The sequence below is a fragment of the Alternaria metachromatica genome (genome assembly GCF_023757995.1).
Source record: "Alternaria metachromatica strain BMP 0045 chromosome Unknown scaffold_26, whole genome shotgun sequence".
Taxonomy (NCBI): Eukaryota; Fungi; Ascomycota; class Dothideomycetes; order Pleosporales; family Pleosporaceae; genus Alternaria; species Alternaria metachromatica.
This window is the reverse complement of record NW_026055517.1, coordinates 20192-36223: the sequence shown is the minus strand read 5'-3', so window position 1 is coordinate 36223 and position 16032 is coordinate 20192. Positions and strand designations below refer to the sequence as shown.

The 16032-nt window shown below is 55.1% G+C and overlaps 4 protein-coding genes across 4 annotated transcripts; 3 read left to right on the top strand and 1 right to left on the bottom strand.

The window, feature by feature from the left end:
* Window positions 1–1545: 1545 nt before the first annotated feature.
* J4E83_008623 (uncharacterized protein) lies at window positions 1546–3093 on the bottom strand (the record flags this gene model as incomplete). The annotated part of the gene is made up of 1 exon (XM_049335519.1): window positions 1546–3093. One exon carries the CDS (start codon window positions 3091–3093, stop codon window positions 1546–1548), a length of 1548 nt encoding a protein of 515 aa, XP_049185255.1.
* A 398-nt stretch (window positions 3094–3491) lies between these two features.
* Window positions 3492–4909, top strand: J4E83_008622 (uncharacterized protein; the record flags this gene model as incomplete). The annotated part of the gene is made up of 2 exons (XM_049335518.1): window positions 3492–3929; window positions 3989–4909. The coding sequence occupies 2 exons, from the start codon at window positions 3492–3494 to the stop codon at window positions 4907–4909; spliced, it is 1359 nt and encodes a 452-aa protein (XP_049185254.1).
* Window positions 4910–5783: 874 nt separating this feature from the next.
* Window positions 5784–7728, top strand: ALV1_2 (5-aminolevulinate synthase, mitochondrial; the record flags this gene model as incomplete). The annotated part of the gene is made up of 2 exons (XM_049335517.1): window positions 5784–6123; window positions 6203–7728. 2 exons carry the CDS (start codon window positions 5784–5786, stop codon window positions 7726–7728), a joined length of 1866 nt encoding a protein of 621 aa, XP_049185253.1.
* Window positions 7729–8338: 610 nt separating this feature from the next.
* Window positions 8339–15364, top strand: J4E83_008620 (uncharacterized protein; the record flags this gene model as incomplete). The annotated part of the gene is made up of 3 exons (XM_049335516.1): window positions 8339–12961; window positions 13013–13140; window positions 13198–15364. 3 exons carry the CDS (start codon window positions 8339–8341, stop codon window positions 15362–15364), a joined length of 6918 nt encoding a protein of 2305 aa, XP_049185252.1.
* Window positions 15365–16032: the final 668 nt, after the last annotated feature.

The following is a 16032-nucleotide window of genomic DNA, read 5'->3' as shown; positions in this document are numbered from 1 at the left end:
GCCTCCTCCCGCAGGTTGCAAAAAGCGAGAGGCTTAGCGAGCACGGCCTTGTTCCTGCAATGAAGGAAAAAAGCAGAGCCCAGGAGCCCATCGAGCTCGGCGGCGTCAGAAACGGCGGCTCCTTTAGGGATAACCCATACTGCAACGGGTGTGGTGTGGTCCTTGGAAAGGTTGAAATTAAGATTGCAATGGCAGCCACCAGCCATTCTAACGTTTTCGCGAGCAACGCCTCCAGGTGCTTTAGGGCAAAACAAGTATAGTTCAGTAGCCTATATTCCTCATCTAGTATTGACACTTGAGAGCGGAGTTCGGACGTTACCCGGTGCCAGACAGCCGTACCAGACATGCCATGAGGCGTTTGAGGCTGCCGAGTGCCGTCCGTCGATAATGCCATGGAGGCGCGCGCTGCGGGTTCCCAGCGAGCTGCACACACATATGCGAGATGAGTTGGTGATTACGTTCGCCAAGCAGGCACATGGCGGCTGTCATCCAGTGAGATGTTGATGAAGGAGAACGCGTCGAACGCGTCGTGAGCTGAGGTGCAGCCATTCGTAGGTAGGGCTGCCAACTCCGCAGGCAGGGGTCTCGCTACGTGCCCATGCATAAGCTGCCGCAGCGTGCATAAAGACCCTCCGCAAGGGCGCTCCTCACATAACAACGTGCCAACGTGCAGCCCAGTGAGCCTCAGCCCGTAGTCCGCCCGCAAGGTTCAAGCCTCCAACTATCGTTATCTGTAAGATCTTTCATTTTTCTTCAGCTCCCCGAGGCGGAGGGATATGTAGTCTGGATCGAAGCAAAAAGTTCATCATCGCGTTGCCCGAAAGGGAGTGATGATGTGACTGGCACGGCATCTCCTGTAACCGATGCTCCATCAGATCTGCAAGCAGCCGTGCGCATTGCCGACGATCCAGTTCTGAGCGAACCTTCGCGTGGGAATCACTTCCGTGCTTCCTGACGTTAGCACTAGCGATTCGAGCTATCGGCTTACCTCCTGTCACTAGTTTCACGACACCTTCAGACAGTTCTCACAGCTGCAATTCTTCAAAGTCACACATTTGACGTTTATCTGCTTGCGCCTCATTGTCGAGGCATCGCACCGTCATCTGTTTCACATAGGTCGCTGCACAGATCCTACTCGGAGTTTTGGCATGGTAGCCTGGAGGTCTGCACGTGGTTCCAAAACTATAGTGGGTCCCGTAAGATTGGCAATACATGCAAAAAGCTTCCGGGTTGAGGCGCAAGCACCTCTGTGAGTTACAAGATCCAGCTTCGATGTCCATCATCCAATACGCACAACTAGGTTTTGACAAGAAAGGAGTGATGGACACGGTAGTATGCAGATTGGGGGTAGTGGGAACGTATCGATGCTGGATGCGCTGTGAGAAGTTGACACTATCAGTGTATAACACATCGCATCACATCGTTTATTCCTGGTTCAGATCGATCGAACATGCAAACGGCTTCAGAATACCGTTTTAACCGAAGGCTCCTACCAACTTGCCAGCTGTAGCGAGCTGCGCATACAGTACGTGCTCAACGGTGTGTTCATCCGTCCACCAGACAACAGCTGTCAACTGCTCCGAATCCCGCTGCCACACCGCCCTCCTCGCTCTGATCACCTTTGGTGCGGAGTAGATATCCAGCCTCCCAGTTCTCGAGGATGTCGCCCTTGTTTCCGTCTCCATTTCCGTCTCTCCAGAGGCACACGCCGTACACTCCAAGCTCGCAAATCACGCCACCCCTCTGCAACTCACCGTTCCGGAGGATGGCGTTTGTCAGTGGAGGTGGCTCGATCATCTCCATTAGGATGTATGCCGGCCAATGAGTCTCCGGGAGCTTCTGCAGAAATGGTGGAATGGCTTTCCGGTAAATGTTGTTTCCTCCTCCTTCTCGCTGAGGTTTCAGCACATACTTTGTGGCCGAAGAGGCGTCCGTCGCAAGCTTCTTCGCTTCCTCACCAGCCTCGCTGTTGTCGAGCGGATAGATGGGCGCAAAAGTCTCTAGCACGCGCGCGGCGACCTTTTCATCGGGTAGGAAGCGCTTGAGGTGCGGTGAATGCGGCGTAGCAAGGACTTGCTGAACCTTCTTGCACCCCGCAAGTTGGGTCAAGACGCTTGGGCACTTGATGGCACGGCTCTTCTCGAGATGAGTGCGGGCGTTCCAGTCTTCGTCCTTTGAGTAATCATCTGGTGAGTACCCTGCTCGAAAGTAAATTGTCGTCACCTCGTACGACGTCGAGGGAGAGTTTGGTGGTGTGTAGACCAGTGTACGGTCTGTGTCGAGCTGAGTGTGAGACAGTGTCTCTCCGAAAGGTAGTCGGAAGGAGCGCACTCCATTATCTTCAAGGAGGGCGTATTCGAGATGTCTCTGATCAAATACATTTCGCTCTGGGTCTTGCACCACGAACAGCACGCATAGGGGACGCTTGGTGCGCGAAGTCCCGTACGCCTTGTGTGCTGTAGCGAGGCCCTTTGCCAAGGAAGAAGCTGACTGGCTTTGTCGCAAAGCCTCTTGCTTGATAATGGATGATGTTGAATCTGGGTAAGCGTCGATCGTGAGCAGGTACTTGTGTAACGCAGAAACTTGAGCCGATAGTCCACCAAAAGACGAAGCAATTGTATTGAACTCGACCTGTTTCAAGCCGGACGCTGGATTTGACTGCGAAGGGTCTTGATGTACCATGTAGTCTGAGCGGAAGAGTCCCAACGAGAGTTCCTGCACATAGCCTTCTTTCTTAACCTCTAGATGGGTTTGCCATAACTTTGCAACAAAGTCGTCAACGTGGACAAGCTCCTCCACGATGCTCTTCAACCACGTCTCGTCTCTGGCAATGGCTGAGTACAACTCATTGTAAGCCTGTTGTATTGAAAGCCCTTCCTCGAAGCAGGATCGTGGGAATAAGCTTGGAAACAAGGTGACTGGTGCTGTGCTTGCGAGTACACCAGACGGATCCTGTGATGGCTGGACGAATGACGGAGCCGGGCGTACCGCTAAGCCATGAGCAATCGACCAGTCCTTGAGGTTGGATAGCAGATACTGCTCCTCCTGTTGAGACAGCTCTGGTGGGTATTCGGTGAGCGACATTGAATTCATGGTGGCTGAGTTGTTTCGGTGTCGTTAGAAGAGTAGATCGCTCAGGTAAGAGAGAGACTTACAAATGCTGTCGGCGCTAGAGCGATTGCCTCATCCTGCCCCGCCGAAGCCCGAGGCGCACCAGAAAACCCTGGTCGCGCATTTCAAAGCAAATGTTTGGCGGCTTCTCAACGTGACAGCAATCATTGCCAACTACCTTCACCGTGAATTGTGATGGCCTTGGTGATGCTTGCCCCTCGTCGCGTGATCAAGTGACAGCGCGCACTTGCCTAGACAGGTGCCCCACCTTCTACGCGGCGCCCAATCCGCGATTGCTGTAGCAAACATCTCGCATCTCTCGCCATCATCAAACATCAAACACGGCAGCCACCGGGCTCTCACATCCAGCGCTATCAAACATGGACGATTATGCTCATCTACTCAGATGGCAGAATGTGGCGGGAGGTGACCAGATCATAGACTTGCCTGACGAGGACGACCTACAAGAGGATGATAATTCCGGGCTGGGGGATGCTGCTGAAGAGGATTCTCGATCAGTCGACGATGAGGATGAGGCTGCAGTTGAAGAAACGAGCAAGCGGACCAAGTTGAGTGAGGACAAGATTGTCGACATTATCAACGATCGAATTAAGGTCTTCACAAACGCCTGGAGACCAAACAAGGGTGTTGCTCGCGGCGAGGAGGTGGACTACGACCCAGTCGCTATGTGGACTGAAGCGGAGGCTAAAGGAGAGCGAGAAGCCCTAGCGAAAACGTACGAGACAGAGCATCTCTACTATAAGTCAAGACTGGATGAATTGTGTGACCAGATCGTCAAATTCCCAGGACGCAATGCGGTAAGAAACAACACCCTGACAGTAGATAAGACGTCTTCACTAACAGTGACATACTGCAGGAGCAAGTACGGCGACAATGCAGCAACCTCGAGGTCACGGTCGACTCCATGGAATTTGCAGCCTGGTTACGCGACATCTACAAGCTGGAACCCGTTGACGACAGTGATGAAGAGCAAGTACCTGACGATCAAGACACCGCGATGCGCGACCAACCGAATATACCACGGACTGCATCATCTCTTCAAATAGAGCCGGGAAATGAGATTATTGATTTGGGTTCACCCCCAGATTCGTCAGACATCGAAGATGGAAATGCATTGCCGTCAGGAATCAATATTGGTGCTGAAGCTGATCCGCTCGAAGACCTGACACATTCATCGACACGAGACTCTGTCATCGCCGACAGCGTAGAGCCAATCATGTATGCGCACCCAGGGCTTCTTGAGCCTGACGGCTTGTCCACCCGTCCACCTATTAACCATGGAGATGAGCCTGAGAACGCCTCGATCGCTACAGTTCGCCGCTGGAAATGGGAAGATTTGGTCGAGCATCTTGACCGTAAGCGCGTGGTCTCAAAAGTCATCTACGAAATGAAGTTCAATGATCGCGAAGTTATTCGTAATCGAATTCGCCTTGTTGGAAAGATCAATCTGATCAAAGAGATCAGAGCATGCATCGGTATGTTGTGCAGAAGAGAAGCGAAGCTGCAAGGCGTCCTTCCTCGAGACATGCCAAAGATTCTCGCGTTCACGAAGCTGTTCTTGTCTTGGTGGTTCTGTAGCAACTACTCCCAAGAACCCGATGCATCCAAGAAAGATCTTGAAGAGCTGAGAAGATGTATGGATAGTGGGGCCGCCGAGACAAGTACATTTTACGACTATGTGTATACGATTATGGGGACGACGTTCAGCGAAAAGGCTCTGCAGCATCCTGACCAGCCATCTCAGGCCGAGATCATCGAGATTTCTGATGATGACTGAGCCAGCGGCATCTTTTTCAAGTACTTGTCCTCCAGAAAGGGCCGTCTTGCAGGAAGGTCTAGGCCTCAGGTCTGACAGGCGGCTTATGAAATGTTGGCTCAAGCAAAGATGCCGAAGAGTGGAATTATCGAACCACGTGCGGCGTGTTTCGGCAAGACTTTCCAGTTCCGCACTGTACGCTAAGCACGACCATGACTGAGTGCAGGCCGAGGTATGCAGACGAAAGTTTTGGAGAGACGTACTATCCAGGCCTTTGGATTGCAGATCCTCTTGGAATCGTAGAGATCAACCTCACGAAATGGGACGGTGGCGGCTCCGAGTTAGAGGGTAGAGGCCAGGTCGCCGGGCAAAAGGCGGGGTACGCTAAGATCACAGACTACACCTGAGTAGTTGAAGTTCAAGTGTTGTACGATTGAGTTGGAACACGACCAGGTTTCTGCAGTGAGGTGAACAAAGGTGGCGACTGGATGCAAAGCGTGGAGTCGCATTAGAGGTATCATGGACGGGCTGAGAGGCGGCATTGCGGGTGCTGTCAAGTTACAGTGTGAGCCAGACCCAGGACCCTTCGCAGGCGCAGTGCGAACCATGGAACTATCCGAGCAATTACTCTCCGGACTACCGTACCGCTGATGAAGATGGCGTCGGCAGCACTGCAAGCTAATATAGGTGGGCCAATCATGACGAGTGCATTTGATGCCGACGCCCGGCATGTTAGATTCCGCGCTATTACCGCATGTAATTCATGTAGTCGCATCTTTGACACATTTTCCAACCATCTTTCTCTCTCGCACTCTTCCTCACCTCGCCTTACACCCAATCTGCCCGCACATCTACAATACACCCGTAAACCACCCACGCCGCGCATTTGACCAACATGGAGGCTCTTTTGCGCCAGTCGAAGTCCATGTGCCCGTTCTTACACAAGACGTCACCCGCCACGCTCCGCTCCCTTTCTACCACGACCACGGCGGCCACCCGCCAGGAGGTTTCCCCCGGCGCTGGAAGCATGTCCAACCTCCAGGTCATCGCTCGTCGCTGCCCCATCATGGGCAAGGCGCTTGCCGTCCAGAGCTCCCGCAATGGCAACAACGCTCTTGCCGGCGCTTTCGGCGGTGTGCGTGCTTACCACACCCGCGTGAACCGCGCCAGGCTGCACACGACGGCGTCCAAGGAAGCCCAGGCTGTGGATCTCGAGAGTCTGAGGGGCAAGCAGGGTACGAAATTCCGACGAAGCCGAGAGACCGCATCTTGGACGTAGCAGAAAATGTCGAACTGTTGGCTAACATCGCCCAGGACCACCATTCCCACACGCAGCCCTGAAGCCTGCGAACACTAAGCCCTCGAATGTCGCATCCGCATCCGCCCCGCAAGCCGCTACGTTCGATTACGAAGGCTTCTACCACAATGAGCTGGACAAGAAGCACAAGGACAAGTCGTACCGCTACTTCAACAACATCAACCGTCTGGCCAAGGAGTTCCCGCGCGCCCACAAGGAGTCGCCCGAGGACAAGGTGACGGTTTGGTGCTCCAACGACTACCTCGGCATGGGCCGCAACCCGCACGTCCTCAAGTCGATGCACGAGACCCTGGACAACTACGGAGCCGGCGCCGGAGGTACCAGGAACATCTCCGGACACAACCAGCACGCTGTAGCATTGGAAGACACGGTCGCGAAGCTTCACTCCAAGGAGGCTGCGCTTGTCTTTTCATCCTGCTATGTAGCCAACGATGCGACGCTCGCGACTCTCGGAAGCAAGCTGCCCAATTGCGTCATCCTCTCGGACAGCCTGAACCACGCATCTATGATTCAAGGCATCCGCCATTCGGGCGCGAAGAAGATGGTCTTCAAGCACAACGATCTCGCAGATCTTGAGGCGAAACTGCAATCAATTCCTTCCGAATACCCCAAGATCATCGCATTTGAGAGTGTATACAGCATGTGCGGCTCGATTGGTCCCATTGAGGGAATCTGTGATCTCGCTGAAAAGTACGGAGCCATCACCTTTTTGGACGAAGTCCATGCCGTAGGCATGTACGGACCACACGGCGCCGGTGTTGCTGAGCATCTCGACTTCGAAGCCCACAAGGCAGGCAGACCCCAAGGCACCGTTCAGGACCGCGTAGACATCATCACTGGCACTCTCGGAAAAGCATACGGCTGCGTTGGTGGCTACATTGCTGGCTCTACCAGACTCGTCGACACCATTCGCTCGCTCGCTCCTGGCTTCATCTTCACTACTTCGCTCCCGCCCGCGACCATGGCAGGTGCCAAGACCGCCATCGAATACCAGGCCAACTACCAGGGCGATCGACGCCTGCAGCAACTGCACACTCGTGCAGTCAAGGATGCATTGAACGAAAAGAACATTCCCGTTATCCCGAACCCTAGCCACATCATTCCGGTCCTTGTCGGAAACGCCGAAGTGGCCAGGAAGGCGTCCGACATGCTTATGGAAGACTGGGGCATCTACGTCCAGGCCATCAACTACCCTACCGTTCCTGTCGGCCAAGAGCGCCTGCGCATTACGCCTACCCCAGGCCATATCCGTGAGTACCGCGACCACCTAGTCGAGGCCGTCGACGCTGTCTGGAACCAGCTGGGCATCAAGCGCACAAGTGAATGGGCTGCCGAGGGTGGTTTCATCGGCGTCGGTGAGGCTGGCAAGGAGGAAGTCGCTCCTCTCTGGACGGACGAGCAGCTCGGTCTGACTGACGTTATCAACGAGATGAAGTCTGGCCAGGGTGCGACCGGAATTCTCGAGGCTGTGCTTGAGAATGAGCGCAAGGCTACAGCTCAGGCCGTTGCTGCTGCGGCTTAGATATCTGGATCAAGCAATGTCTGGGAAGGTCTGGTCGCTCGTTTCGTTATTTGAGACCTATGTAGTTGGACGACGCGTTGACAGCGCAGCGAAATCTATTCATCATTCGTCTGCGCAAGTACATCCCCATTGTGCATATTGCCGTGATGCTTAAGTCTCGCATATTTCTATTGTGATTATGATTAATACGCCAGATATCATTGACTGATGAACGAGATTGTACGACCAATTCTTGCCTATTGTAGTCTGAAGTGAGGGTGAAAACGTGTCTTGCTATTGTCTGGTGGAGGACGGATGGGGAATGCACGGTTGCAGCCCTGGGTTCACGTCAGCCATTGCGCTAGTCGGAGCTCCCAGGGTTTGAGCCTCACGAAATCGAGACACGCTCCATCATCAACCCGCGCCCGCCCCAACGCGACTCCCCGATTTGGCGCTGCCAACTCTCCATCAACCTGCCGCCTCGTCCAGTCCCTACACTAATTGTCGACTGCGGCGCGCGCCTATCCATCACCGACACCCCGGCCCATTCGCGAGCCAGCGCCGCATGCTCTCCACACATTGCATCGACTCTCTTTTCGCGCCGGTCTCTCGATCGTAAGAGGGTGCCATCATGCCTCCTCCACCCAAGCGCAAGCGGGGCGACCGCACCTACTCCCAGGACGACGACCGCAGCGGACGACCGTCGCCGCATCGCCCCCAGAACCTCGGACTCTCGCACGGCCAGCAGCAGCAAGCTAACAGCCCGCGCGGCGGCGGCGGCGGTGGCAGGCGTGGGAGCAGGAACAATGGACGCGGCGGCAACTCGAGTGTTCCGCAAAGTCCAAATGTCTCACACCCATCGCCGACTGCCATGTCTCCACCCGCAAACACATTCCCATTGAGTCGGCAACCTCAGGCCGCACCATCCACTCCTGCGCCAGCGCCCACTCCGTCACAGCCCTCGACGCCTTCTATACCGCGCGAGGTTCCAGCCAGCAATGAGTTCCTGACACCAGAGCGCGTCGCTCACTGGAATGGCCAGGCACGCGACGCCGTGGTGACGGCTGCTGTGGCTGCCCAGGGTGCAGGCGACAGACTCACCCTCTCGGTCATATTCACCGAGATCATCGAGGCGTCTATGGGCCAGCTGCTAGACGCCAGTGAATTGGGATCCATAGTACGCGACATCACATCCGCCCCAGCTGACGACCAGCTCGACCCAGTCTCGACGTTTCTCGACACGCTGAGCACGCTCAGCACGCTCACGCAGGATGAAAGCAAACACGCGTCCGTACGGCAAATGCTTGTCGCAACGGACATCGAGCCCGCGCGCATGCGAGCCGAGCTGGAGAACGACCTCTTGAAGTCCCTAGGCCTCGTTCGCGACAGCTTCTCCAAGATGGCCGTCCGCAAAGCAACCCACGCCCTATACCGACAGTCCAACTACAACCTCCTACGCGAAGAGACCGAGGGCTACTCCAAGCTCATGACCGAGTACTTCACCACTGTGAACAACGAACCGCCTACACAAGAAGTCGTCGCCGAGACCTGGCAACGGGTGAATGCCTTCATTGGCGCATTCGATCTAGACATTGGAAGAGTCCTCGACGTGACACTGGATGTGTTTGCAAACCTTCTTGTCAAGCACGGCAGGTTCTTCGTCAAGCTGTTGCGAACGAGCGCATGGTGGCCCGAGCTACGTGGTTTCGACAACATTACCTGGGACGAGGCCGAAGTACCCACACTTCCTCAATGGGCACGACCCGATGCGAAACAGTGGTACTATACCGACGAAGAGAAGGATGAACAATCACGGCTACGAGAGTCGCGCGATCGCAAATTCTGGCAGCGTGTTGGCGAGTTGGGTGACAGGGCAGGCATCCAGGCATACTTTGAGCTTGGAAGCCGTCGTATTACTGCGAACAACCGGCAGCCGGATCAGACATTACCCGCAGAGGGCGCGACGCTGTCGAATCAGCAGGCAGCTCGGAAATGGGCCGACGAGTGGATGGAGCAGACCAAAACACTCCCTCCCTCAGGAAACAGCATCGCCGCTCAACTGCTTGGCTTCAAGCTCCAGTTCTACGCATCCGATGTCCGCGATGCCTCCGACGAACTCCCCGAGAACCTCATGTATCTGATTGCGCTTCTGATCAAGATTGGCTTCATTTCCATGCTGGATCTCTACCCACATCTGTATCCTCTAGAGGAAGACATGGCTGCACACAAGGATAAGCTCCTCAAGGCCAAGAAAGAGAAGGAAGACAGTGAACGAGGTGCAGTCGCCAATGCGCTGACAATGGCCGGCGCACTGCCCGACGAGACCCCCGGCCCGCCAGCTGTTTCTCGTCTTAGAGACGCTGAGAGCAGGTCCAAGTCGGATACTGCACGAACCACGCCTACCAAGTCTGACGAGCCGACCGATAAGAAGAAGGCCCTACCCGAGCCCAAAGACCAGAAATTCACCCTCTTGAAGAGTTTACTGTGCATCGGCGCACTACCGGAAGCTCTGTTCATCCTAGGACGGCATCCTTGGATGCTCGACGTTTACCCCGAGCTGCTGGACCTTATCTTTCGTCTGGCGCACCACTCTCTGAGCAAGGTTTACGAGGAATCCAGGCCAGCCGTAGCCGAAGAAACCGTCATCGCTACCAAGGGTGCTGGCAACCGGGGTATCATGAGGCCAAGCGACTACGTTCCTCGACGAACTCTACGATGGGCCAAGCCTGACAAGAAGGATCAAGATGGGGGAATTGATTACAAGTTCTATTGGGAAGACTGGGTCGATAGCGTTCCCGTGTGCCAAGAGGTGGACGATGTGATCAAGCTCTGCACCAGCCTCCTAGGTTTGGTGGGACCAGAGTGCGGCAAGGACAGTGTTCTCCTGACCAAGATCATACGCATCGGAAAGAAGAACCTAGCGGACAACCCCTCCGAAGCGAATCGAAAACGTTGGGTCGACTTTTCAGCAACCTTCATTGCACCCGCAATCACCTTTACCGGCAGGAATCCTGGAGTCATCAATGAGGCTTGGGATTTGTTTAGACATTTCGATACAGCCACTCGGTATACCATCTATCAGCAGTGGTTCAACGGGATGCTCAAGCCGGTGATCAAGACAGCTTTCAAGCAAGTCGAAGTCGAAACCAGGAAGACCCTGAGTCGCGTTTCCGCCACCAACACTAAAGAGTACGGTCGTAAGATTGCCAAGATCTCGTATGCCAGCCCTGGAATCGTCTTCAGGACCACAGTCAAGCAGTTGGTCAACTACCCCAACATGATCACTGCTTTGGTAGAGTGCAGCAGGTATCTTACCTTACTTGGATACGACGTCCTGACCTGGACGCTGGTTACATACCTTCTGAGCCCTGACAAAGAGTCAAATCAGGAAGATGGTATGCTGTCTGCGCCGTGGCTTAAGAACATTGCTATATTTGTCGGCAAAGCTTACGCAAGATACAACCTGATGGACCCTGTTCCAATTTTGCAGCTCACCACGCATCAACTCTTGAATGCCCAAGGCGAGCTGTACATGTTGGACGTTCTTGAGCAGATGGTCAAGTCCATGGGTGGCATCAGCCTTAGCGGATCCGTCTCGGAGTCGATGGCTCTGGCGCTTTGTGCAGGCCCTGCGCTCCGCACTTTCACCTTGCAGTATCGCCTAGCCGACAACCGTACCCAGGCTGCTCCTTCAGCAAGGCGTCTGGTCAGGTGTCTAAAAGAGACGGGTCTGGGACCACAAATTCTCATCGCGCTTGCGCAGCACGTAGAGGCGTACATTCACCGCAACGACCAGCTCGATGTACCCGACAAGCCTGTGCTTTTCACCGTCGACAAGTTGCGCTCCGACATGCTCCAGTATATGGAGCTCCTCCGAACATACCTCCCTGTGGACGACTTTGACGCTGTTTTCCCTTCTCTAGTAGAGATGATAGCGGACTACCACATCGCGCCAGATGTCGCTTTTACCATTGCTCGTACGAGCATAGCAGCCAAGGCTAATGCCTTCCGGGTTGAGCAACGCTCGAAGTTAGTCCTCGATGCGCAGACGAATGGCGATATTGCCATGAGTGGTGTGGAAGAGGCGCCCGCCGTGAACGGAGAGCAAGAGGCATCGAAAGCAACTGAAGACGTGGAAATGAAAGATTCCGCCGCGCCTGCAGATTCTACTGATGCTACTTCGAATAAGCTATCTTTGGCCGATGTACCAAACGCGGAGATTGAAGGTCTTGCGAGCCAGCTCAAGCAACAGCTACCCGACGCTTTTGGCGACTACCCTTGCCTGTCCTACTACGTCACCTTCTGGCAGTTGTCTCTGCCAGACGTTGTCGCTGATGCGGAGAGCATCAAGCAGCTATACAAGGAGTCGATCGAAAACTTGGAGCGACAGCTGCCCGCCCCTGTTCCCGAGCGCCGCGGCTACCGACCCAACGTACCCAAAGCTGATTCCGAAGCAACGAAGAGTATCAAGGAGAACATTGCCAGGCTTAAGGAAGAACAACAAACTGTTACTAAGAACCACGCTGCAACGCAGGATAGTCTCCGCGTTGAGTTGCGCCGATGGTTCGAGGGTATTTCAATGATGGGTCCGCAGTGTGACCTCCTGCACAACGCTCTGCTCCAGGATTGCTTCATTCCTCGCAGTCGCATATCTCAAGAAGATGCACAATATGCATTCTCCATGCTCATTTTCATGCACAGCTCAGGCGTGCCGGGATTCCGCATGAGCAGATTACTGGATATGCTCTTCAACGCCAACAGACTTACGTCCATCATCAGCATGTACACCGAAGCAGAGTCCTCATCTTTCGGCCGTTTCCTCGGTGGCATCTTGCGTGAGTTGCAAATTTGGCAGGAGAACAAAGATGATGCTTTTGTCAAGCGCGCCCAAGGTTCAGAGAAGAACCTTCCTGGCTTTGGCAGGGGCTACGACGGAGAACGAAACCCGACAAGCTTCTTCACGTACGATCAGTTTTGCATGGTCTTGTTTAAGTGGCATAAGGCCCTCGCGGCTGCGCTCAAGACATGTCTGGAGAGCGGGGACTATATGCAGATGCGTAACGCCATCAACGTCCTTCACGCACTGGGTACCAATTTCCCCAGAGTGAAGAGTTTGGGCACCGAGCTGAAGGAGACGGTTGCTCACTTGAAGGAGGCAGAGGAGAGGCAGGATCTTAAGAGAGCTTTGGAATCTGTTCTTGGTCCCATCCTCAAAGGGGAGAAGCTCTGGCAGGAGGACCATGTCTTCCGCAACGTGAGTTTATCTCCATCGACACGTCCACGACAGCGAACTAATACGCCTCAGGTACCGGCGCCCCCTGGACTTCCGACAAATGGAAGCGAGAAGTCGACTGCAGAGAAGGGCAAGACTCCACAGCCACAGGACACGAAGCTCGACGCATCTGCGCCTGCTTTCAAGCCGAAGCCCGAAACGTAAGTTGACAAATTGCGCCCACATTACCAACGGTGAAACTGATCGACGTCTTCCAGAAACGGTACCCCACTACGTGAGTCGAACGACAACAGGTCAAAGCATGATAGCACAACACCTGCGCCTTCGAGAGACAGAGAACCATTCAGGCCAACGCCAAAAGCCTCCGACAGTAGGCCTTCCACGCCATCACAACCTGAGACAGGTTCTGGCAGGCCTCCAATAAAGGGCCCTCCGATGCATCCATCGTCGGTTCCGCTACGACCAGATAATAGGAACACGCCTGGTCACAACACCCCAGTTGGTAGAACGCACGCACTGCCAACACGACCAGACTCGCAACCGAGGACACGACCATCGGAACGCCCCATGGTTGACCGTACGCCAGAGGCCGCGCATGGTCGATATGACAGTCGGGGTCCCCCAGCCGAATATGGCCGACTAGACCGTACGGCAGATGCTGCACGTCAGCGTGAGGCATCGCCAGGTCGGCGCGGTGGGCGACCGCTACCTGGTGGCAGAACACCCGAGAGGATGCCTCCAGCGGCCGAGCATCGCGAATGGTCTGGCAGAGAACGCGATTACGATTACGATGAGCGGGCTATGCGAGCACCTCCGCGAGATGGGCGAGCGCCTGCGGTACGACCGCCCACATGGGATCCAAGAGACCCTTACGATGCGCGGGATTCACGTGAGCGTTCTGATCCCCGAGGTTATCCTGCACCTGCAGCAACGGAGCCTCGCAGGATGCCGTCTACTTCATCATTGGCCAACGAATACCGCCGAGATGGTCCCCCAGTCAACGCCCCGTATGCTGCGGAACAGAACGACAGATCTTCGCGACTCCCACCGGTGCCAGTCGCAGCCAAAGAAGAACCTACAGTCAATCCAGCGCGTGCTGCCTTGATCAATCAAGCAGAACATGGCAGACATGGACCACCGAGGTCTGATCGCGACAACCGTGGCGAGCGAGATTCTCGTTTGAACTCGCCGCGTCATAGCGATGATAGACGTGGTGATGATCGTCGAGTCGACGATCGCCCGCCTCCTGGATATCATGGTCGGAATGATGCGCCACGGGATCCTCGGGATGAGCGTCCTCAGATGCCACCCTCCAGTGGGCGAAGCCACCGTGAGGATCCAGGAGCCAGTGCTCCAACCGGTCCGCGTGGTGGTCGCAACGAAGCCGCTGCAACATCCCGGGCCTCGCGAGAGATGTTCCAGCCTACACCTGGACCACGAGCACAAGACCCCAACTATGGCCGGCTGAACCAGCCTGCAGAGCCGGCGCCGCCGCCATCTGGCCCACGCAGCGATCGAACATCGCAGCCTTCAACGCCGAGTGCACCCACCGGCCCCGCAGCATCACTACCAGCAGGCATCCATCCTAGTAGGCTGGCACACATCGAGGGCAGAGCACCAAGCGGGCCACCACTCCAGACCAACATGCCGAATGCTCCAAGCGGTCCGCGTAACGGAGGTCGCGCTCCTCAAGGCCCTATCCCATCATCACCAGTCGGTCCGCGACCTCCCACAGGTCCTGGAGGACCTAGGAATGCCGGCAACCCACTACGTGCCATCAACAACGTATTGACTGGAAACGCGCCTGCCGATCGATCAAGCGAACGCAATACACCTCATTCCAACCCTCCGGTGCGCGGTCGCGGTGCTACTCGCGCCAACGGCCCAATGGACGGATCAGACATGACGAGCCCAATGCCACCGCCCTCGCTTGATTCAACGCCCAACCAGCACCCGAGGAGCAGTCGAAATGAGGATGTACCGAGCAGGATGGAGGGCGCGCCACAAGAAGAAGGCCGTTCTGAATCCCGCAGTCATCGACACCGATCAGGTCGCGAGCGCTCACCCGATCGATCAGGCCGCCATCCCGAAGAGCGAAGCAGCCGCACTGCCCCTTCTGAGCGCGCAGAAGGCGAGCGTGGCTCCGACCGCGGCCGCGAGAAACACGGCAGCAACCGAGAAAGCAGCCGTCGCGAACGCGGCGAACGAGACGGCGAACCGAGATCAGGACGCGAGCCTCGCGAAAGCAGCAGACGTGAGCGTGGCTCCCGTGACGACGGACGCTCTTCAGGCGCAAGGGAAGAAGGACGCTCGGATCGGAGGAGCCGTGGTGGCGGCGGAGGAAGCAGCCAAGGGGATGAAGCACGCAAGAGGGGACGCGATCCCCAGGATCAAGCCCATGGAGATACCAAGAGGAGACGTTAGACGCGCCCTACTATTTCAGCATCAGCATCAGCACTTACGAGGTTGGCGTGGATGAGGGGGGGACTCGACACTTGGGACCAACAACACAACTTCATCAACAACAACATCTTCAAGAACAAACTCAACTTCACACTTTTCTTCTTCTTCTTTTCTTTTTCTTTTCATTGTAATTCTTCGATATTTGGGAACCAAGAGGGAGAGAAATTGTGCATTGCGCGGCGTTTACCTGTTTGTTATATTGCCATGCCTACCTTCTTGCTACAAAAAGAAGGCTTTACAAGGCATTTTACGATACCCCGAGGACGAAACTTGGTTCTCGAGCGCATTACAGAAAAAACGGATGAGCGGAAGATTTTGCATCATTGGGAGTTTTGTTTTCGTGATAGCTGGAATGGTGTTTTGGCTATCATTGTTTACTCTTTTCGTTATATGTACCATCATCATGCCGAAGAGGAGAGAGGAGGCAGAGAGCGAGGAATTGTGGGTATGAGTATAGATGTTGAGTGATTGCTAGTCAATGGACGTTGAAGCCTTTCAAACATATCGCTTTGCACGTGTTATCAGTGACGAGCAAACCACCCCATCAACATTGTCTATCGACACGTTCCTTCCTCCGCGGCACTACATATCCGCCATCTCACATACATGCATACATATAAGCGAGGCCT